This window comes from Ahaetulla prasina, chromosome 6 (assembly GCF_028640845.1).
Source record: "Ahaetulla prasina isolate Xishuangbanna chromosome 6, ASM2864084v1, whole genome shotgun sequence".
NCBI lineage: Eukaryota > Metazoa > Chordata > Lepidosauria > Squamata > Colubridae > Ahaetulla > Ahaetulla prasina.
The window spans coordinates 17404710-17429920 of record NC_080544.1 but is presented as its reverse complement, the minus strand read 5'-3'; the positions used below and the strand labels follow the sequence as shown (position 1 = coordinate 17429920).

Sequence of the window (25211 nt, the reverse complement as noted above, 5' to 3'; positions counted from 1 at the left end):
TGAACACGAAGATCAGATTCTTGCACTGTTAGTCCTAGTCAATCTGGCACGGGAACACCACTGAGCGTGAACTGGTCAGGAATCAGATAACAGCCACCAGTCTGACTATCCATTCATAATTGTCTTGAGTACTGTAGTCCCAAAAGGCGTCCACGCTACCAACCTGACAAAATTGAAAGCGATGTGAGGGACAGCAAGAGCACAGGGGTGAGACAAGGATTCTCATTGCCAGGGCAGAGGAAGGTACATACCTCATTAAAAATAAAAAATTCAGCCTCATTAAAACTCATTAAACTCACTAAAAATAAAAAATAAAAAAATTCAGCCTGCTCACTGAAGAGAAAAAAACCTTACTAAATCAAAAGGGGTCACTAAACACAATAATTTTGCCTATCACAGGGAAAATATTTCTTTATGTTGCAAGGAATAAAGCATGCTACTAAATTGTTTAAAAACTTTGGAATATTATGTGGTTTATTGGCTTTGTTTCTCCTTCCCTTTCTGTTACAAAAGTAATCACATTTTCAAATTTGATTATATAATTTAATACATTGTTTTATTTTTCTCATCCTTTTGTTCTTCAACATCTGGCTGTCCCTGCTAACTTAAGCTGTAAGGCAGCTGAATCCGTAAATACATTTTCAGATCAGTGTTTACAATCATATCTTCTTTCCTGTGCAGTAGTGCCAGTTAGCTGAAATGAACTTTAAAATTTAATGTATCTGTTTCCGAATATTGTTACTCAAAATAAAACTTGAAAGGGCTGCTCTATCAGTTTTGAGAATAATATTATTTCAGAATTTTCAAATAGCATCGTATGACAATTTGGATTTTAGAAATTAAATGCCCTTTTAGCTAGTGAAGAATTTTCTGTCTTGCTTTATAGTGGTCTTCTTATTTGGGGTTATAGTATGCCTTTTTATCTTTAAATGAGTAGGTTTTGTTTCTAATACGCTTTGGAGTAATTCAGGAAAGTGGAAACCTGATATCTGGATTTTCTGTTTATAGATATTAAACATGAGCTGTCAGTCTGCCTTTGTATGTAGTTAAAATTATGACCCGTGCTCTTTGGCCAGCCCAGCCATATGAGTCATCAGCAATGTGACTATCCTGGAAGTGACTCCATCACCACCTGTGATGGGGGATTAGTTACAGTTCAGAGCACCGCCTCTTCCCTTCTTTCAACATGTTGTAAGCAGAGCGGATTGCTCCTCATTTTGAAGTCTTTTTTGCTCTAGGCCAGAATGTCTGCCGAAGAAAAAGCCTTGCTCCAGATATTTTCTCTCCTATGGATTTCTAGTAGATGGTTTCCTTGTATGTTTAGAGACTGTTTTGTTATGTAAATGACCTTAGCAGAAATGATCATGACCTAAATCTGAGAAGGGGTAAGTGTTGCTATTAAAGCTGTTCTTATTGACACACACATACACACACATACACTCTTGATGGCAGAGTTCAGTCTGCACAACCAATCTAGGATTACTGGGAGAGACTCTCATTTGTTACGGTAATAACTATTTTCTTTTTTAAAAAAACACTTCAAATTGCTTAATCTCTTTTTTGTTGTTTGTAAACTTATTGAACACCTTTGCAAAAATCCACCATGAGGGAAACAATTGGAAAACATGCCGGTGAACCATTTTAAAATGTTATTTAAATATTAGAAAGCATTTTCAATCAAATAAGCTCTGTGTTGTATCTGTCTTTATTTCTAAATGTTGTAGATTAATGCAAAACTATTTGAAAAGATTATATAATCAGTACATCATTTTGTACTTAATTCTGTCAAAAAATATTTGGTGTCTGTGTTAAGTTTCTTTGTCACTGAATATAATCCTTTCATAATATCTTGTTAAAGTTCTAATTTGTTTCTCTTGATAATACTTTCAAATCCCATTTTGTGAAGTAAAATTTTTCTTACATTGGATTCTAGTCTATTTAAATCAGTAAAGTAATTGTTGAAACTGTACCAGTATAAGATTTAAAGACTTCTAAAACACATCAGAAATAAGAACATAAAGTTTTTTATAGAGATTTCTGAACAGATTTGAATAAATAGTTCAAAACAGTACGTTTCATTCTGCAGTAAGTAAATGCATTTCCGGTAAGAGAGGAAATGAAAATGGTATATTGCTGAAATGCAATGTGTTTAGTGCATGTCTGTAGGTGGAGGCCAGTTTGAGCAGCTGAACTTAATGTTAGGAACTGGCTGGGTTTTTTTTAAACATTCCTTTCAAGGAATAATCATCTGGTCCTGGTTTTTTTTCTCTCATGAGAATGGAATTCAGTGCTGCATAGAGACCCAAACAAGACACAGTTGTTCTTCGACAATCTAAGTATAAACAGGAGGCTATTATAGTAATGTAGACAAGCCTCTAGGACTTGTATATATAGTTGCTCCCTTTCTGGTATAAACCTAATGCTAAATTACAGCTTACTAGCCGTTTTTCGGTAGGATTACGAACAGTTTGTAACAAATTATGGTTCACAATAGTTTCCTAAGGCCATTGAAGTACTGTAGCTTACAGAATTATAGTTGTGCAGTCTTAGCTTTTTATGCATTTAAATATTTTCAGGAGTAAAATATACCAGAATACAAAAGTATGGGTAATTTTGTTCAATAAAAACATAGCATACCATATTCTGTTTTGCATTGATAATATACCTGCATCATATGATGCTTAAAGCATTTCTAATACAACCAATAGTACTGTACTTAAGTAGAAATATGTTTATAAATAGCAACATATTAAAATATATTTATAAGCACTTCAGGTATTTAATTTACTTCTATTTTGATACTGAGCGTGGCATAGATACAATTGCCCATATAGGGTTCCCAGTTGTCATTTTTCATAAGCATGCTTTTTATTCATGGACAACTAATGAATAAGTATCTAAAAATGCAGTAATGAGAATAATTTTCCCATAATTATCTAGCTAATAATATAGCATTTCATCATCTTTTAATTATCTCTTTAACTGGCACCGTCAATTCTTTACCTACTTACAGAACCTTTTAAACTTTTTCATAGGAAGGAAGGTGAGGAAGATCATGTTTTCTTTATAAAAATGTGTTTTTCACATTAGAAAATACCGTGTTTCTCCCCAAAAAGGTCTTGTCTTATTTATTTATTTTTTGACCCCAAAAAAATCAGCTAGGCCTTCTTTTTTGAAGGGTTCTAATTATTGACTCACCTCGCAGCAGTGGCATCGCCAGCCCCGCCCAGCAGGAGCCCACTGCTGGCCCACTTCTGCGGCCGCTTGCCCCCACTTGCACGCATCTCCCTGGCTTCCGTTTCACCTTCAAATGCCTGCCGGAAGGCATCTGCAGCCAATAACAGATTGATCCGGAGCTCTTGTTATTGGCTGCAGATACCTTCCAGAAAGCCGTTTGTAGCTGATAATAGAGCTCTGAACCGATCCGGAGCTCTGTTATCGACTGCAGATAACAGATACCAACAGGCATCTGAAGGCGAAACGGAGGCCAGGGCGGTGCGTGCGAGTGGTGGAAAGCGGCCACAGAAAAAGGCGAAGCAAGTTTCGGGGTGTGTGAGGCCTGGTAAGTAGGGCAGCTCCACCCCCACCCCCCATCCCGACTCTAGCATGTGCTCAAAAACATGATAGGACTTCTTTTCAAGTCTTTTTGGAGGAACACGGTACTTCGAGAAAAACCAAGCCACCTGATTAACTTCTATAATCATCTCAATCTTTAAAATAATAAATAATAAACTTAATGATAAAACGATATTTTTGAATTATATTTGATGAGTGTATGTATGTGTGTATGTAAAGTATTTCAATAAGGCACAAGTTTTCTGTCAAGTGAAAATTTAATTTCTAGACTTCGTTATTTAAATATAAACGACCATGAGTTCATGAGGATTGTGAACTGAAACTAAAACACTTCAGCTTTGTCAGGGTCTCAGAACGTTGGTTTATGTGAAAAAGATCTGAAAAACCTTACTTAGGTCTTCCAAATAAGAATAATTGCTGAAGTTGGGAAAGGAATGAGTAGCCAAAGGAACTTCGGAGAATGTGGGATGGTAAGCCATGCTGTTGCTAGGAGAGGCCAGTGGAATAAGTAGGCGATGCCACAGCTGTCTTGATTTTTTGCGCTGTCTTGAAATAATCATCCATAGCTTCAATTATAGAATTTAAAACACATAAGGTTTCTTTTTTCAAATGAAGCCAGTAGGGCTATTACATTCATCGAACCTCATAGCAACAGCACAGTCTAAATATGTGAAGTGCAGCAGATAACCATGGTCTTATTTATTGATCTCTGTCCTGGGATTATTTTCAGTCAGAGTTAATTTTGTCTGGAAGATTTTAGAATTACCAATTTTGAAATCCCTCCAAAGATGTAGCATGTAACAACCTTCTACAATTGGAACAATTGGGCGCATAGATTTATTTATTTATTTATTTATTTATTTATTGTTTGAATTTATATACCGCCCTATCTCCCAAAGGACTCAGGGCGGTTCACAGGCATATAAAACATCAATATACAAATTAAAATAATCATTAAAAAACTTATTCTACTGCCCAATTAATTAAAAATATAAATATAAATATTAAAATCAATTTAAAAACCCCTCTAAATTTAAAATCTAAAAAACTAAGCCAGTCCTAGATCACATTTTAATTATGGAAAGAGCTAAGTATATGCACTCCATATATTGTAGGCATGCTTAAAGTACTAGATGGCAAGCTACTATTAAATAGCATTTAATAGTAAATACAATTTTAGAATTGTAGGAGAGATATAAATGAATTTTGCTTCAATTTTAATTCAGCTGAGTTCATAATCAGAATAGAGCTGGAGGGGACCTTGGAGGTCTTCTAGTTGAACTCCCTGCTCAAGCAGGAGACCCTATACCATTTCACATAAGTGACTGTCCGGTCTCTTCTTAAACACCTCCAGTGATGAGGTCCCCACAGCTTCTGATGGCAAACTTCCACTGGTAAATTGTCTTCACTGATACGAAGTTTCTCCTTAGTTCCAGGTTGCTTCTCTCTTTGATTAGTTTACTTCCATTGTTTCTTGTCCTGCCTATAGGTGCTTTGGTAAATTAGTTGACCCCTTCGTCTTTGTGGCAGCCCCTCAAATACGAATACTGCTGTCATGTCACCCCTAGTCCTTCTTTTCTCTAGACTAGCCAAACCCAAATCCTGCAACCATTTTTCATATGTTTTAGTCTCCAGGCCTTTAATCATCTTGGTTGCTCTTCTACAAGGAACAGTACGACGGATTTATTTGGCTTGCAGATTACAGAATTTTCAGTTAATACTAATGTTTCAAAATGGTTATGTTTATGTTTCATTGGGTAAAACAGAATGTGAATATTTTGTTTAGACTGAACACCAAATGGGAACCTTTGTTTCAGGCTTCAGGAACAAAGCAACTGTACTTAAACGTTTTGTTGAAACATTCCAAAATTACTGTGCTCACATTGCCTCAAAGGTTTAATTCAAATCTTGAAACAAAATCACCTCAGAATACCCAGAGGACCATTTAAGGTGGAAATAGTTGGGGTTTGGTTGTTTTCCTGCAAGGGTTTTATTACCAAGCTAGGTAACATCAGTGCATCAGTGTCTGTCCCATGCAATGATAACGTTACCTAACCAAGTAAGAATAAATTTGTAGGAAAACAACCACAATTAGAAAACACCAAGAACTCAACAGTTGAACTCTAAACTCTAAAATGTAGTGTCCTCTGCATTTTTTAAAGAAATCAAAACAAAATTCTTGGAGTGCAGTATCTTTGTTTCTGGCTTAGATTACCTGAAATGGCTCTTCCCAAGTTAAAATATTCTTTGCTCCTTGAATTAAGAAAGTTGACATAAGTAAAAAAAAGTCTGCCCTTTTTTTACCTTCTAGACTCATTATTAAAATTAGCTATAGTATTATGTCTATCCATGTATGAAACTGAAGTATTACTCTCCTTCCTTCCTATATATGTGGGCAAAGAAAACTTAAAACATCTAGCTTTTTAGAACCATGACAGATGACAGATACATTATGCTAAGTATTGCAGCTCTCTGCAGGCAGTTATAAAAAGAGATAACAGAATACAGAACAAATAAAATGGGTTGACGCTATGCCACATATACTGTACTCATGGATAAGCCAATCCTTGAAATTTTGCCATATTTAAAATCATGCTTGGATTTTGGGACAGGCTTTTTTTAAAAAACTGCTTTATGCTACTTACCTTGATAATTACTTAAGAACAATAAAATGGAGCTGTGAGGTTGAATACTGAATCCATAGTAGCGCTGAACATGAAAGAAATCAACCTAGAGAAACAATAGAGACTTTCAGGAGAAAAGTTGAAACTAAGATATGAATATATTGTTCCAATTATTTCACAAGGTCTATCCTCAGTAGAGGCAGCTAGTAGTAATGGCAGATTTTGTCTGGATTTAGGTGCTCAGTAGGATCAAATTATTTGAATGGGGACATTGCTAGAGAATTCTAGGATCGTACAATAAACCGAGAAGTTGAAAAAAGTATCTTGAAAAAATGCACCTGTTTCTTTATTGCTGCCAAGAAAACTATATGAAAGTATCCATAAAGTCACAAGGAGTTCAATTTGATTTGATCCTGAGCGTGGTGGCACAGTGGTTAGAGTTCAGTACTGCAGGCTACTTCTGCTGACTGCTGGCTGCCTGCAATTTGGCAGTTCGAATCTCACCAGGCTCTAGGTTGACTCAGCCTTTCATCCTTCCGAGTTGGGTAAAAAGGAGGATCCAAAATTGTTGGGGGCAATATGCTGACTCTGTAAATCACTTAGAGAAGGCTGTAAAGCAGTGTATAAGTCTAAGTGCCATCACTATTACTAAGGATGGAGCTTCTCTTATAATGATGCACTGTATACAGAACGACAGAACAGAAACTTGTGTTCAGTTGCTTCACTACATGATGATAGCTTCTCAAGCTTGCAGAAGGTTCAATGTTTGAAAATAAGTATTACTTAAATATATTGGACTGCTTTTTAAATAAGGTGGATAATGTGAAAGCTTTTAGAGAGACTAGAAAAGGAATGGAAGAAAATAAGTAGCATTAAAAATAAATTCATGAAATCTGTAGTTACTTCTTCCTTAGATTGGCCCAGCTGGGTGATGTTCCAAAACACTGATCAAAATTGCACAGTCAGAATGAAATTAGCTTGATCTCCATGCAGTATGTTGTGTTCTAATAGATAAGTTGTTTTGTGTTTATGAAACAAAATAAGAGCATATCATAGAACTTAAACAAGCAAGACATTTATATTCTTGTTTTTTATTTTATCCGCAGACTTTTAAACCTTTGGTTGGGAAAAGTGTATACAGTTCTATTACTGCAGTTGAATTTCTTGTGGACAAACAACTGGATTTCATATCTGAAGATAGTGCCTTTCAGCCCTATCAAGTAAGTGTTATAAAAGTTATTAAATCTAAATTACCTTAATTAAAAACATGTAATGTGTCTTCTGTATGAGTACTAAGAAATTATTTCTAATTATTAGAGACTGGAAGTATTTTCTTTCAAAAGTTGATACTTTGGAAAAATAGTATTGTTTATTTATATCCCGCCTTTATTATTTTTATAAATAAAGTGGCAAATGTAGCTAATACTTCTTCCTCATCCTATTTTAGTCTCCTGACTTTCTATGTTAGAGCAGCTTTGTTATAATATAGATATCTATATTTGAAATATTTTTGTAATTCTTTTAAATCTGGTTTGATCTCAATATAATTTTATAAACAAGTTAGAGGATTTATCACAAGTCCCCCTTGGTCAAGATATGGGCTACAGATTCAGCGGATTGTTTTCCACAAGAGCACAATCTTAGCTCACAAGGTACTTTTTTATATTTGCCATCAAAAACAGTTGTGAGGACATTAAGATGTGCTAATGTTACTACGCTTAGGAATAAGGAAATGTTTTTTTTATTTAAATTTATTGGCAGCCTAAAATATAGATCTTGAGTACTTAAACACATTCTTGGATAGGGCAGATTGATCTAATTAGACTTTCAAAATCTCATTAGGGTCATCCCTTGAATTAATGGTGCGCAATTTACTAACACTGTTATAAACAAACACTATATTCTAATTGTCATAGCACCATTTTAAGAGAGTCAGTTCAACATTATTTCCTATTTTTTATTTTGGATATTTTTATGAGTTGAATGTGATAGCACTATTAAAGTTAAGGGACCTATTTCTTCCCTTGAAATTCATTAACTCTTGGCGAGAATTACTGTATTTTTTGCATTATAAGACGCACTGGACCATAAGACCCACATTATCTTTAGAGCAGGGGAAAAAAAATCTGACTCTGCCTCCCAACATCCATCCGGTATTCATCTGGCTAGCGTCCTTACAGCAAACATCCTGTTCAGCTTCAGCATGTTGTCGCAGCCCCAGCATGTGGCTCATCAGGGCTCCACTCCATTGCGCCCACCACCGGTCAACTGAGCTGAGGGAACTCTGGAGCCTTCACCACCGAGCAGCTGATTGGCGGTTGGATCGGACTCCTGGAATACTGCTTACCAGCTGTTCTAGGCAGGGGGGATCACTGCCAGCAGAAAAAAGCCTTGAAAATAGGCCAAAAAAAAAAAAAAAAGCTGGAAAAGGTCCGAAAATGGGGCACATGGAGGGCCAAAGCTTTTTTTGTTGATTTCCTCTTCTAAATTTAGGTGCGTCTTATGGTACTTTGCATTTGTTGTTTCTTGTCCTGCTTACCGGTGCTTTGGTAAATAAGTTGACTACCTCCTTCTTGTGGCGGCCTCTCAAATACCGAAATACTTTTATCATTGATATTGATTGTTCGTGATTGCTTATTTGTTCCCTATGATTATCATTAAGTGTTGTATCATTAAGTGTTAAATTTGTACCCTATGACCAGCATTAGTATTGTAAATGTTGTACCTTGATGAAGGTATCTTTTCTTTTATGTACACTGAGAGCATATGCACCAAGACAAATTCCTTGTGTGTCCAATCACACTTGGCCAATAAAAAATCTAATTCTATTCTATTCTATTCTATTCTATTCTATCATGTCACCCCTAGTTTTCCTTTTCTCTAGACTAACCATACCCAGTTCCTGCAACATTTGTTTATATGTTTTTGTCACCCTTAATCATCTTAGTTGCTCCTCTTTGCACTTTTTTATAAAGTCTCATCTTTTTTGTAATGTGACCAAAACTCTCTAGCAAGCTATGCTGTTACAAATCATCTGGTCTTAGTGGCATTCATAGAAAGGTTTTTAAAGAATCTCTTTTTAAAGATTTCAGATTTGAAATTGCTGGCACATAAATTGTCTATCAAATCGAGCTGTGCCAAAGGACTGGAATGTAAGCAATATGATAGCGTTAAAAAAAAGCAGATGAGATGTGAGATGTTATATGTTGATAGATTAATTTCTATTCTCAACAGCTTGATAGAAACAGTAATAAAAATAAAAATAATTGACACATGGTAAAAGAAGGCTTGCCAAAGAAAAACCAGTATAGATTCCACAGACTTAAATCCTACTCAGCATCTTCTTACAGATTTATGTTTGCTTTTGCTTTTTGTTACTGTTTTTAGAGTATCAACAGGTACATGGGTGGAAAAATGACCAGGTCAAAGATTTTCAGAAAAAAATCTTTGACAATTATTTATTTTAAAAACTTGAATAAATTTAAAAATTTATGAGAAACGAATAGCTTGGCTTTTTTTAATTGCTAAGGAGTTAAAAACAGCAAGCAGAGTAGCAGTTAAATGTACAACTTTCTCAATGGAGGGAAGTAAGTATTCATGCTAGTTGATTAATTCTTTTTTATGCCAAGTTAATTTTTCAAAATTTAACAAGCATGAAAGTATGAATTATTTTTTTTCACAACCTTTTATTTTCCCTTCCTGACATCCTTGGTAAACAATTGCATCCTTTTGCAAAAATCCTGTCTTCCCTACTTGCATTTAGGTGTGGGGCGGGGGGGGGAGCTTCCACTGGTGATAATGAGAACTTTTTCTTAGCCTGACGTTCTATGGGTATTTGAAAACGCAAAGCAAATATTTGCAAATATGATGAAATTGTGAGATTTCATGATGTGTCTTTTCACATGGAAATTTGTCTGCTCTTGGTTCAATTGTAAGTATAACTGTTGCCTTTGTGAAAGTGGAAATAGGAGTGATTTATGACATGCCATCAAGTTATTTTTGACTCCTAGTGGCCACATAGATTCTCCAGATTCTTTCAAGTCTCTCAGTGGTGTAACTTATTGCCAGTGTAACTGAGTCCATCCACCTTGTTGCAAGTTAATTCTGTTCTTCTCTTTTCTTCCACCTTTCCCGGCACTAGAGTCTTCTTCAAAGAGCTAGGTCTTTGCATAAGGTGTCTATAGTAGGATAACTTGAGCCTGGTCATTTGTGCTTCAAGTGAGAATTCTGGATTGTTTTGTTCAATGATCCATCAGTTTGTTTTCTTAGCTGTCAGCTGTATTCTCAGGAGTCTGAGAATACACGAAAGTTCAAAGGTGTCAATGCCTTTCCTATTCTGCTTCTTTGAAGTCCTAGAGTGTCATAGCAAACACTATGTTCTCCATAGTGGTGGAGACAGCAGCCAGGAATGGGGTTGTACTCGTCTGTTCAGTTGAAGAACTGAGTCTGTCAGAATTGTTAAGTCCCGCCCTTGTTGCTAGGGGCTTCCAGCTTTTGACTCAGTCCTTCAGACTGGATAGACGTGTCAGATTGCTTCTCCTCACCATTCCTGTCTAGTACTCCAGCTCATCGAGAATTTGGTTGCTGATTTTGCTTGGTCATCTTCGTGAGTAAAGACAGCTGACTCCCAAGCCTGGTCGAGTCACTGTTGCTCTCCCCTGTGGCTGGGCTTTGGCCCGGGTTGTTGTCCAGGGATTCCCAGCTCCTCAGTACTTCACTCCTGTGACACCTTATTCTGATCTCAGTTGAACTACAGCATTCCTGAGTAGTGATAGAACTTTAGCTCCTGTATGAACTGGGAGAGACTGCAGGAGCCTTGCACTCCCTCCTCAGTTGGGAAGTGACTTAGTGGAGCTTTGCGTTCCCGAACAGGCTGGTTGGTTAGCCATTTTATGTCATACATCTTTGACAGCCGTCCAGCTTTTCTCGAATTTAGCACTTAGCGCTCGCTCTCGCCTGTCGGCACAAGCTTCAGCTCTTACTTCCCTGGGCTCAGCAGCAACGTTTACCTCCTCTATTGCATTCCAAGGCCACCGGATTTTCTGCTGCATGTTTCCTCCTTTGGCTGAACTGCCATTACAGGGCGGCCACCATTTTCAGGAGCCTCGCGCTCCATTTCGGTCGAGCCACCACCTGCAGGAGCCTAGCGCTCCATTGCCAGCCAGGACAGCACAACGCTGATCATTTACGTTGCCAGGAGTCTAGTGCTCCGTTGCCAACAGCCACTATTTCAGGAGCTTCGCACTCCACAGGCAAGTCAACACCTGTCAGGAGATGTACGCTTCACCTTCGGCAGACCCGCCATTCTCAGGAGCTTCGTGCTCCATTAATGGCTGTACCACCATTTTTAAATTGTTGCCATATTGATCAGATCCACACCACCTGAGCTCTAAAAGTTGGAGATAGGATCCTCCAAGGTTCAGCCAACGCTACCTCGCTCAATTGGTGGCACAGTCGCAGCTCAGATGGCCCGCCATTGTATGGGCCTTCTGCCCTGGGACTTTCTGATTAATTCTTGAGGGAGTTCCAGGCATTTTTCCAGAGGTGCTGGCATAGTAATATCACCTGTTACTGAGACGTCAGCATGAGAAAATGCATAAGGCACTGTGCAAGTCAAAGAGAGGTGGGGAGGCATGGACCCTTTAGAAACAGGGCCAGGGCTGTGACTTCTGGGTCTTCGCCCTCAGGCTGGCAAAGCTCCCGGTCACGCCATAAGGCTGGTCACCACAGCAAAGCCTCACTACGGGATGAGAGGCGCAGGGATAAGGCCCTACGGAAGCTCTGGAGCAAGGTGAGTAAAGCCGCATCCTCTCACGACCAAACCAGGGAAGATAGATGCACTGCACCTGACCTGGATCCTGGCCAGCTGTCACCAGGGGCTACCCTTGATCAAGTCTCTCTTCAGGACTGTCACTTGTCTGATCCCACGGCTGACCTATGGGAGCCTACAGTTGCCTCCTCAGAGCAGGCCACCAAGGGTGTAGCCCCTGCCCAGGAACTACAACAATCAAGCCATGCCGCTGTCGTGCCTTCGGACACTGGTTGCGGTCCTGGTCTGGATCGGGGGTTTTCCTTGCCGGACAATTTCCAAGACATTGTTTCCAGGGCTATACAGCAGGGCCTTTCGGCCAGTTTTCATCTGCACAGCCAGATGTTCTCAGAGGTGTCGGTTGCATCTGACTCACATATCAATCCTGGTCCAGAGGACTTGCACTCCTTTCAAGACCCAGGTTCCCCTGTCCCCTCCTACAGGAACCAGCCATCGTTTTCAGAGGTAGCTGAACGTGGGGAACAGGACTTTTCAGATGATGAAGGTCTACTACCCAAACAACCGGCCTTCACTGGCCTCTTTCCACATAGCATTTTCAAATCATTATTGTTTAAAGCTACTAATGCAACACAATTGTGCTTCCCCCCACCCCCGGTGGGGATTTTCCACAGAGTTCCCATGAGCTATCAGAATCACTTTTTTCCGAACCAAATAAGGCAGTGGATGTTGTTCCTGCACCTCACCTGTTTATTAATGTCGTCCAAAGACAGTGGGATACTCACGGGTTGGCGACTGTTTTTTTCTTCAGCCGACAGGCAATTTTTCAATGTCGCCCCTGAGTTAGCAACTCTTTTCCAGGTCCCCTCAGTGGATGCACCAATTGCTGCCTTATTGCCTAATTCCACTGTTCCGGGTGAGCCAGAGAAGAGTTACGACCTGAGGAACCAAGCTCTGACCGGGCCCACCAAGGGGCAGCATGGGCAATTCAAGCAGCCACCACTTTGTCGTTTTTTAACCGAACCACATTGTTATGGCGCCAGTAGCTTCGGGACAAGATGCCAGTGATGGACACCAGACTGTAGCAAGATTTGAACAAAATAATTGCAGCAGTCCAATTTTCAGCCAACGCAACACTGAATTCTGCCCGCTTCGCCTCCAGGACCATGGCTTCCACGGTGGCAGTACGTTGCCTGCTCTGGCTCAGGCACTGGCAGGCGGACGCCTGTCACAAGTGGTGCCTGGTGACTGCCCCCTTTGTGGGGGACAAGCTATTGGGGAAGGTTTCCGACCAGACTGGGGCCCTCCCATGATTCAGGGACAGTCAGCTTTGGTTTGTCCCATTCCTGGTTGCTGTCTCCACCACTATGGAGAAGGGGCATTGGTCTTACCAGAGACGCATCTTCTTGTTGGATGGAGATAGCAGCCAGCCTCACCCATTGGTCAGTCTGGTCTTCAATTTCTAACTCATTTTTCTTCCGACACGACGAGTCTATTTCTTCGTCTTCACCAAAAGCTGGAAGCCCTAGCAACAAGGGGGGGACTTAACACCTCTGACAGACTCAGTCCTTCAACAGAACAGATGAGTACAACCCCATCCTTGGCTGTTGTCTTCACCCAACGAGAAGGTGTGTCTCAGGGAAGACCAAATCCCCATTTGCATGATTCTGATCTCTAACTATAGACACATCACAGCATTTGAATATCTTTTCCAAGACTTACATGGCTGCTCAACCAAGTGCTATTTTTTGAAGTGTTAGGGCTTGCAGACCCTTTGCATTTTTAATTATCAAGGTAGAATTATCAGTATAGTGCAAGTTATTGATACTGCTTCCAGACTCCTTTTTCATTTTTATTTCTACTTTGCCTTTTCTCCTTATAACGAAGTGATTAGTGGGAGTTTTGTGGCTGTATCTGATAAATGACTCATCACCTCCAATGTGCTGCAGTGTGACAATCGTGACCTGAAAGGGAGGCAAGGAATAAGGAGAACAACATTCAGTGATGTGTAAGATCGTTCTGTTTATTGTTCACTGCTGCTGTTTCTGTGCTGCTTCACGTAGAGGTATAATTGGAAACTGGATAGCTGATTTGAATAGAGATAGCAGATAGCATATCAGCAACCATCTGTTGAGTGCGATTAAGTCCCTATATTTCTGAGGGGGATTAATGGGTCTGGAGAAGCATGCTAAATACTTAATTCTTTCCTCTTCTTGCTATTTTTACCATTCACAGTCCCCAGAATTGTGGGCTACCATTAATTAATTTTCCATTTGCTGTAGTATTTTATTTATTCCGATTTACAAAGCCCACCCATCAATAAACTCTGGACTGATGGCAAATAGCTAAAACAATACAATTGGAACAAAAACTGTACAAGCAATACAAAAGCATACAAAAACCATCATAGCTGAGGTACCGTGTTTCCCTGAAAATACGACCTACTCAGAAAGTAAGTCCTAGCTTGATTTTTACACGTATGCCCAATATAAACCCTACCCCCAAAATAAGGCCTAATTAAGACCCCCACCCACTGCAGGGTGCACAGGTGAAAATTAAGCTAGGGTAGAGATGGGGGGTGGAGCTGGCCTACTAATCTTCAGATAATTGGAGCCAGGCCTCACACACCTTGGCCCATTTCTTCTGCAGCCGGCAACGCTTTTCTTGAAGGCCTCTGTAGTCGATAACAAAGCTCTGGATCGATCCAGGGCTTCGTTATTAGCTGCAGAGGCCTTCAGGCTGGCCTTGCCGGACGAAGAAGTTCCTGAAGGCTTCTGATAGTGAAAAAGAGGCTGGGAGCGATGCACACAAGTGAGATGAGTCAGTGGATGACACCCCCCCCCAAAAAAAATAAGACCTGGTGCCTTTTTTTTTGTGGCAAAAAATTTTTCTTCTTATTTCAGAGAAACACGGTATATAAATATATATTACATTGCATTATGAAGTTTCTTACACTAAAAGGTACATATAGTAGTATGAAAAGAAAAAGTACAGGCAATCCTTGACTTAGAACTATAACGGTGCTTGCCTATTATGGCCCTAATACTTTGCAGTCTTTATGCGAGGCACCCATGTGACCACCTCTTTCAACGACCACTACCCCAGCCCTTCCAGATGGAGTTGCTAAGCAATCACGCAGCTGCTTAAATGAACAGAGCAAAAGAGATTCCTGCTGATACAGGGCAGGCAACTCTGCTTCATGCACAGAAGGGAAACCCTGCACTGGGCCAGAGAAAGGCCTTCCTCTCCCCTTCCATCTGTGTAAGATGGAACCAGCCCACTGTGCTAGAGAAAGGAAGCCCTTCAAACTTCCTCTTTCCTGTGCAGTGCACCCCACCCCCACCCCAATTCCTTTCACCACCACAACATATTACCTCCCTTCCCTCAGCCCTAGGTTAGAAAGTTGTTCTAACTTTCTAACCCAGGGAGGGGAGGGGAACTGGCACCCTATGCTCACTGTACTAGAGACAGGAAGGGTCTTACAACCTTCCCTGCCAGCTTTCCTGTTAGCTTTCTGAGGAAGCTGGCAGGGAAGATTGTAAATGGCTATCACATGATCACAAAGGGCTTGGCAACCCTTCACAAGTGCCAAGAACTCAGATCACAATATGTTGACTGCAGGGCCACTACAACAAGGTTGACTCAGCCTTCCATCCTTTATAAGGTAGGTAAAATGAGGACCCAGATTGTTGGGGGCAATAAAAGTTGACTTTGTATGTAATATACAAATGGATGAAGACTATTGCTTAACACAGTGTTAGCCGACCTGAGTCTTCGGAGAAGGGCGGGATATAAATTCAAATTAAAAAAATAAAAAAAAAAAACAGCCATAATTTCAAGCACCAATCATAAGTCCCTTCGTTGAGGGACTTTTTAGTGGTCACTGAACAAATGTGTCGTAAGTTGAGGACTACCTGTATTGGTTAGCTTTCTTTCTTTAGAATCTTCTACTCTAAAGTCTTGAACTTATGGTCACTTTTTGTTCAACATTTCTCAAGTTCAGCAACTAAGTTGTATGGACCAACTCCGAGACTGACTGGGGATTTCTTGGGACTTGAAGTCCATACATCTTAAAGATGGTGAGCTTGAGAAACACAGTTCTAGATGACACCATGAGTCACTGCTGGGAAAATACCGTGACCTGAGAATTTTCTATCCTATCCAATAAATTACTGAACAAAAAGGGTAAAATCGTGGAGAACTGTAATTGTCTATTGAGCTCTGGTATGACAAAAATATTAAGTTTTGAGAAGATTTTTTCTTTTGGATGTTGAAGGTAATTTGAAACACTGGACATAAATAAAAACTGCAGTAGGTTCAGACTATTTCTCCTTGTGTTATCTGATTCAGCAATTCTAGGCAAACACTGCTATATAATTTGTGGGCAGCATGCAGTCTTAAATCATTGACCATTTTCCCTTGGCAAGAACCTTGGAAATGTGAAGGTGCTTCTACTTTCACATGTAGAGACTTTCAGCTTTATTTCTTGGCAGCATTCATAAAGGCTGGGAGTCCTTCCATTTCATCCTTATGAGGGGAGACACTGCCACAGGCAGACAAATTATTCTTTTCATGATGTTCCTGGCTATAAACAGTGAAGCTTGCATTACTGAGGATTTAGTTTCCTGGCTGCAATTTGTGAATTTAGAAATTTAACCTTTACTGTATTGAAAACATGCAGTAAAACATAGAATTTCGATTTCAGTAAATAATTTCTTTCTCCAATTAAAGTTGATATTTCAGTGCTTCTGGGCAAAATTATTTCCTGCTCATACTAACTTTTGATTTTGAAATATCATTTGAAGAATTATATCTGCATCTTATCAGTTCATCCTTAATCATGTTCTTTATTCTTTTCTATCACTTCTGTGAGATAAATACATCAGATTAAGTCACTCATTTTGAAATAAGGATCTTGGTCTTTTATTAAAGTTACGGCAGTTTTGGTCAGCTATTTTTTTCTAGGAAACTTTAAATTTGTGTTTAAAATTATAGGAAATAAAAATTGATAGCAGTTCCTCAGGATTATTATGCATACATGTAACTATTCCGTTTATTTTTATTTAATTTACTTATATATACCCACCTTTGTTATTTTTACAAATAATTCAAGGTGAAAAACATATCCAACAGACCAAGGTTCCTTCTATTTTCCCTACCACGAAACATCTTTCTGGATGTTGTAGTCAGAAAGGGTCCGGCCATCTTCCAGCTGCTTTCCAGCAAAGATCAGCCTCTGTTGGTCAGGAGGAATGCCTTCCTTGTCCTGGATTTTGGCCTTTACATTCTCAATGGTGTCACTTGGCTCTACCTCCAGGGTGATGGTCTTGCCAGTCAAGGTCTTCACAAAGATCTGCATTTTTTATCGCTTCACTCAGGCAGCCAGAAGGAAATAAATAATATTGTGGCACGGTATCAAGGCCGCCCTAAGAGGAGCCAGAAGAGGCACCTGGTGCGGCAGCCTTCTGTTCCTCCATGCCTCTTGTATCCCTCTAGAGTCACCTTCACGTTTTTTGCCAGTCATGGATTCGTTCGGGTATTCTGAAAGGTAGGCACATGTGGTACAACTCCCGGTTCAGGCCATCTCGGCAGTAGTTAACCAGCAGTTGCTATGGTCAGTGCCTCAGCACCAGTCTCCGGAATTCACAAATGTATTCGGTCACTGGTCTGCTCCCCTGCTTCATGGCATGGATGTCAGATTCCATCTGCCAGACTTGCATGGTGTCTCCAAATCAGCTCTGAGTTCTCCCAAGAAGATGTTAGGGTCCCCCAGCTCTGGAGTCCTCCTTCATCATGGAGGGCTGTCACCCATTCCGCTGCTTCTCCCTCTAGGTTTGCCACAGTGGCATTCACACAAGCCACATCATTGAAGAAAGCTGGGCCATATTGATCCAGGTGAGCCCACGTCTGATTCAGGAAGAACACCAACTTCTCTGGCCTACCATCAAACGTGGCCTTGATCGGCGATGGTTCAGTGGGGCCTGGGCACCCCAATATCCCTGAGGCCATCCCATTCCGTAGGGGAAGGGCTGGGGCTGAGCACCCACAGCTATCAGTTGCACTAAAGGCCTTCTGGTGATCCTGTGCAGTTGGGTTGCCACCTGTTGGGGTCCAGCAGCGCTTTGCCCTGGAACTGGGCCTGGTTGGGGGATGGTGGTCAATGAGGGGCTGTGGCTCCCCCTGTCCTCAGCCAGGTTTGAGGCAGTGCGGGTGGGAGAGTCATCGAGGATTGACTGGATCCTACTCCAGGAGCTGGCAATTTACTACATTCTGGTCTCCATTCCAACGAACCTCTCTCTCAACTTTTCAACTGATGGGCTGAGGCAGGTTGTCAGGTATCTCCATTCCACCAGCTCTTCCCACCGCTGCTCTTTTCCCTTTCCATCTTGGGCCCTGGATAAATGCCACTCCAGGAGGAAGCAGAGGGAACTCAGCTTTGCACGTCTTCGCCACTACATCCTGCCATAGTTCCTCACACGCCTGACAAGAGTTCCCCAGCCACCATGGCCTCCTCCCGCACTGCTGGCTGTTCAGTCTTCTCTGCTTGTCCCTTCGAACGGTCACCGTTTGGGTACCAAAGTCCACCTGGCCTGCAGTCAGAGTCTCTTTCACCGGCCCATCCCTGACTTGGCAGCTTGCTCTCCTTTACATTCCACCTTCTCCTGTGTCTTCACAGCTTTTCCAGAGGTGACCGGACAGGCTGCAGGAGCCCAGGACTCCTTTGTCATTTTTAACTTTGGTAGATGTGGCTTAATGTCAGCGTTCCAACTGACGAACCCAACCAAAGCAAGCATGGTCGAGACAATCCAATCTTTGAATGCAAAATTTGATTGAGTACATCATTTCAGCACTGATGAGGGCAAAACCAGATCTATTTAATTTCCACACAAACCTACATAATTAAAGTATAGATTCTCCATCCCCCTATTAGAGCAGGTCACATGATCCAATTGAGTCTCATTGTATTGTTGTGAGAAAAAGCCTTTGTCTTTGGCAAACGCCTGCTGAAGCGTCCTTGGCTCTCATGGCTGTCATCTTGATGAGTGGAGCCTACATTCCATCTTCACCCTTCCCTCCCCCCCGGTTCGTTGGCAAGCTGAGAAGCGATAATGGTTGCAACAGCAAAAGCTCACCTTGATCTTGACAGAATTATTATATTGGTATTAAAATTCTGACTGCATTTTGTTTATTAGTCCTTGTGGGCAAAAAAGTTTATATTTCATTGTATAGTACAGCTGTTGTAAATTTAATCATCTGGCATGAAAGTAAGGAATGTAATTCTCATTTTATTTCTTGATTTAAATCTTCTATTTTTAAGCTGAAAAAAAGATTATAGATGGGAAGGACATATGTTGCTGACCTCTATGACAACAAAGACCTCTTTTTAAAAATAAGAAATAAGACTTAAAATTACACTCAAGACAAAGGCATGACTATAACAAAGCATATAATATTAAAGTATATAAAATGTATTGGTAGTCTGCCTGTATCTCTGAATTTTTTAACATTTTATTTGGATTTCAAATAATTTTATATCAGTAAGTTTGCAGTAAATAACAAGTCAGTTTTATGTACAATTCAGACTGAATGTTCATTTATTTGTGTACATAATTGTGCTATTTTGGTATACGTTTGAATTGATTTTTTTAATGCAAGAATTAAAGAAAAGGAAGCCAGAAGTAGATGGAAACAAACAGCATAATTACAGGTTAATAAACTTCACCATGTATCTCACTGACTTTAAAACAGTTGGAAATTTTAGGGTGCTGAATTCGGTGCCACAGACCAGATACCATTATTATGTGCTGGGATCACAGACAGGCAACAGCTGTTGTTGAACTTTTAGGACTGGTTTGAACATTTATACCAACCAACCAGCATTCACCAATGTTGTTCCTAGATTTACATTACTGTGGCTTGTCACCTACTTAACGTGCAGAACTGCATTCTCCCATTGGAACCAGTCCTGCTAGTTTGATCTATCAGGGAGATTCTATTAGTGATGTCCCCTTTTACGGGTTGTCCTGGACTTATGCCCCTTTTACAGGTTGTCCTGGACTTATGCCCACAATGGAGACCAGAATTTCCATTGCTTAGCAATGGAAAGTTGCACCCAATTTTACAACCTTTTATGCCACAGTTGTTAAGCAAATTATTTTAGTTAAGTGAATCATGCGACCATTAAGAGTTCTTCTGGAGGGATATGGGCAGTCTAGAAATACAAAATGCTAAGTGAAACTGGTTCCCCACCTCCCACCCCCGCTTGACTTTGCTTGTTGGAAGCTGGCTGGGAAGATGCCGTAGGGTGATAACATTATCTCAGGATGCAGCAGCCATCAGAAATACATGCCAGTTATCAAGCGCCTGAATGTTGATCACATGACTGGGGAGGGAGGTGCTGCAGTGGTTGTAAGCACAAGGACTGGTTGCAAGTCACTTTTCAGCGCTACCTGTATTTTATTCATTTTACTGATTTTAGCGTGTGAAGAATAAACTTCAATCTTAATTCTGTAAATACTATTTTAATATTTTCAAGGACCTAAAGCCTATGCAGTGGCTTTATCAGGCATTCCAGGTACTTTTTTGGGTGGGGAGGGGGAATGGCAGCTTTTTTTATCCTGGATATTTAAGAGTTATGACCCAGTAAATGTTCATGTCATATGTCCAGAGGATGTAGAGCATTTTAAAAAAGAGTACAAATTCAATTTTAATCTTAATGGAGGAGGCAAATTCTTTTTTCTAAGCTTCAGTAGAGATGTGATAAAGCTGGATAAAATGCCAAAAATCATTGACACGCCATCCTTTCACAGATTTTGCTGATGATAGCTAGCAGTTTAGCTTGTGTACTTTTGAGACGTAGCATAAACAGAGTTGGTTTATTTGACTCTACAGATAGTTTTGAAACTGTTTTCACCGTTTTATTTGGTATTCATATTTAATGTAGAAATTGTTTTCGTAGCCTATATATCATTAAAAAGCATAAGGTAATCTCAGTACTTGTTATTAAGATTTGGACATAACTACTGCCGTTTCCAGTTTCAAATCTGGATGGAGAATATTCGAGAAGGAATAGATTGCCTAGCAGATATGTTCCATTTGAAACTGAACAGAAAGAAAACAAACTAGAGAATGTTAATAAAGTATATTTAAAAAAGAGATGGAAAGCAGGCTTCTTATTCACTGAAGACTAAATGAAATGTAATGAGTTAGTCATTCCCATTTCTGTTTCTAGTTCATATCTGCTAGTCTCCATTCTTCATGCCCACCTTACGAGTTTTATTTGTTGCTGGAACCCCAGATCCATCAACTGGAGCTCAGGGAAAATGCAAGTGGGCATGAGCAACATGATGAACATATAAATACAGGGTAAAATCCAAATCCAACTGTAGATTTAAAAAAAATCCTGTCAATAAATTCATATCTCGGTGTTGTTAAATAAGGAGGCTTACTTATCCAAACGTATACTGTATCTGTACCCTTCTGTCTATCCTGCTTGAGGAGGAATTTATCCTTCTGAACATGTCTGCCAGTTCTATACACAATTTGGTTTGTAAATTTGATTTGTATTATTTTACTCCCAATTACATATTTAGTAGTTATATAAACTGATTACATATAGCTTATAAGTCCTGCCAGTAAATAAATGAATAAATTATTAAATAATAAAGCCTAATTTATAAAAAGTAGCTCATGAAGTAGAGCAAATCTCCCTCCTTTATTTTTCTATTTTACATTCTTTAAAGCAAGATTTTTTTTCAATTTCCCATGACTCCCAATTTATCGCAACCTGACTGCAAAAAATGCAGTTCCTCCTTTTTGCCTTAAAAAAAACACCCAGCTTATTGGAGTATCATATGGGTAATCTTTCTATTTCTCCTTAATGCAGAGAGATTTTTGAATCTCGCACTCAAGCATTGTTTTTGACTGCAGTGTGGTGTTCTCTTCTAGAACCACCTCAGTTCGCCATGATAACTCACCAGAAGTAGTGTGACTTTGAGAATGCATGCTCGGATCTTCATTTTGGGGTGAATGTAATAAGATCACAATTGTGACAAGGGAAATATTTAATTATTATTTAATTTAATTACACAGAAGGGAGTTTAATCGATAAATATTAATGGTGTTTGATATATATTGATGTAGGTCTTTTTCATACACTACTTAGCTTCTAATCATTAAACAAGATATTATAAATTACAAAATCCAAAATCATTTTTATATTCACTTCACATTTTTATAGTAACTACAGTATATTTTAAATTTTTCAGCAAAAACCTAGACACAGTAAGAATGTTTTCTGTCATCTGTCTGATTTTTTTTCAGGTTACAATATTTGTATCAAATAATTGAATAATAAATGTTTACTAGGCATAACATAGTGTTTCTCTGTTTTCTTTAGGATGAAATAGACAGTTTAAACCCAGTTCTCAGGGATAATCCGCAGCTTCAAGAGGAAGTAAAAATCTGGGTGAAGGAACAAAAAGTGCAAGAGATTTTTATGCAAGGTAATTCTGAGAAATGTATGTTTGTCATTTAATTAGATAAACACTCATAGTGAATTATGTTTTAATTTTTTAAGTTATAAAGTAATTGTTACAGTATTGCATATTACTGAATTGATGATTTCCTATAGGGTCACCAGATTTAGTGTCTTTTCTATTAGTTGTGACTTCCCATCTGAATGTATAGTATTTTCAAATGGCCAGGTGGATCTTAAAGGATCCCACTCCATTTGATCAATGAGACCATTTTACTAAGTAATACTATTTTAAAAATTATTTGAAAAAATATTTTGTTGAAAGTTGATGTGGTTAAGCAGGAAAACTGAATACAGGTAGTCCTTGACTTACAACCACAATAGAGCCCAAGCTTTCTGTTGTTAAGTGAGTCTTGCCCATTTTATGACCTTTCTTGGCACAGTTAAGTGAATCTGAACTTTGATCCCATGATCATGGGGATGCTGTAAAGCTCGTAACTGTGGAAAATGTTTTCTCAGTGCCATTGTAACTTTGAACGGTCACTAAATGAACTCCTGTAAGTTGAGGACTTACCTGTATGCATTAGCAGTAGTTTGTTTTTCTAAGTTACCCACCAGTTTGTGCTATATTTAAATAAAAGAGAGAAAGGTGCACACATTAAACAATGTTGAGAACCAGTAAATTGTAATGGTTAAGGCGGTGGACATGGAGCAGTAAGATCCAGGTTCTAATTGTCCCAAAGTGACAAAGCCATCTGGGTGATTTGGGGCCTAGTTACCCTCTCTCATCCCTAAACAAACACAGGTCCTGTGAGAAGCTTGCTCATAGACAGAACCCCGTGCATCCATAGTTTTGCTGCGTGATATAGAAGAATGCAGCAGAAAACAAATCCTTCAAGTTTGGGAAGTACATGAAAGGGAAAAAATATTTCATCTATTTCAGGCTCAAAATACTGTCTTTTCAGTTTGAAACGCTTGTTCCATGTGCATTTCAGAAGTGCTTTCTGCCTGAAGTAGCTCTATTTTAAAAGTCGTCTGCTTCTAAAATGCTGGCAGTAAGAATTACAGTGAGCTCAAAGTAGGGTGATTTAAGGTCACAACAGTTTGAATCAAACACTTTGTATATCCCTACCAGACAATCTGCAGCTATCAAATGGTCTTGCAAAACATACTTAAGGAACCGGGAATGCTTTTTTTAGTGTATTTATTTCTTTACTAAAGAATATGAAACTTCATGGGTCAGATGCAGTAGTTCTCTGGACTACCATGTTTTCCATATTGGTTAGCCAAATGTTTCTGGGAATTCACAGTATTTCATGTCTGAGAAACTATCAGTATCAATTATTTTTCATGGGATTTCTCCCAAATTATTAATTATTAATCTCTGTATGACAGCCGAGCTCAAGAATTCTCATTTAAAAGTCTAATCTTAAATAGTTAAAAAAATTATTTTCCAGCCAGTGAAAGACCTAATTAATAGGGTTATGAAATATTTCAGATTCGATTCAGAAGAGTTGCTTTTAAATATGAATGCAACAGCAGCTGTCTGCAACTCATTAAAATAGATTCAGGATTGTACCGTTGTTTCATGGTTGCGCAGCTACACTGAAAACCTTCCACGGCAACCACATTCACATAGAACCAGATGTAGTAGCTTTAATGTGTAGAAGACGGATTCTGTGTTTGCTGTCCTACATGTTCCACAGCACTTCTGAAATACTGCACAGCCTGATTAAAGAATATCAGGATTTAGTATCTGTGGTTAAAAAAAAATAATTTCAGTTTGCCATTACAATATCTGTGTTCAGTCATTGAAACCAGAACCATTGAGATAGAACTGAATAATAATTTATATACCTTTCCTTAGTAGCCAAAACCATTTCCTATTTTGGCCAGCAATATATGTTTGGGTGGATTTTTTTTTAAATCCCATGTTATTCTGTTGGGAGCAGAAGCTGGCTAATGAAGAGGCGGTAGGCACCATAGAGAGCTCCAGCAATTCTTTTGGTGTTTTCTATTTGCCTCCTGTCATTTAACCCTCCAAAGAAGATAATACTTTGTTAATACTTTGTTAAAGTCCAAATTTCCCTGCCAGTGGATTTGCGCTAGAGTACAGCTCAAGAACGAATTTCCCCAAAAAGACAATAACAGAAGTAAAAGAAAGGAGGTACATCAAAACCCAACAAAGAGTGACAAAAACATTATTCTGTCAAAGTTGGCACTGAGACCTGTAATTGTGTAATATTGGCAATATTGAAGGCCATAATGACTATAAAACTTGGAGAATCAACTGTAGGGAATTCTGGAAATTGGAATTGGTTGAGTAGGCAGCATGCTATTATCAAACCATTAGCCTTTCTAACCCACTATTTCAGTGGTTTCAGAACATGGTGCATTGACTTCCATGCTCATGAGCTAATTTAAGTAATAAATAACTACTTCCATTTATATAATTGACTTTCTATAATATAGCTTATGACACTGATACGTATAAGGAATTACAACAGAGATCATACATATTTTTAGAAATCATTCTTTGATTTTTATAGTCAGAATGAAAATTTAAACCATTTTTAAAATAACATTCAAATTACAAAATTCCGATTCAAATTTGTTGTGGTGGTATTTGGAAGAAAATGCAATTGCGGTGCAATATTAAAGGTGTTCAGGATTCCCATCTCTTGAAATTAAATCTTTCTGCAGATTCAACTTATCCATTAATTTCTCCTTAAATTTTCCCTCAGTGCATTTTCCACTGTCATTTGCT

At 39.1% G+C, this 25211-nt stretch overlaps 1 protein-coding gene across 3 annotated transcripts in view; it reads left to right on the top strand.

Moving 5' to 3' along the window:
* JMJD1C (jumonji domain containing 1C) overlaps positions 1-25211 on the top strand; it is a 133091-nt gene that overhangs the window by 72327 nt on the left and 35553 nt on the right. For 2 of the 3 annotated variants that reach the window (XM_058188954.1, XM_058188951.1), the window contains exons 3-4: positions 7307-7420; positions 22367-22472. In XM_058188954.1, coding sequence (XP_058044937.1) covers positions 22466-22472 — 7 coding nt within the window. In that variant the 5' untranslated portion in view covers positions 7307-7420; positions 22367-22465. Of the gene's footprint in view, positions 1-1220; positions 1386-7306; positions 7421-22366; positions 22473-25211 lie in introns of those variants that run through there. The other variant, XM_058188952.1, reaches the window with a different exon arrangement.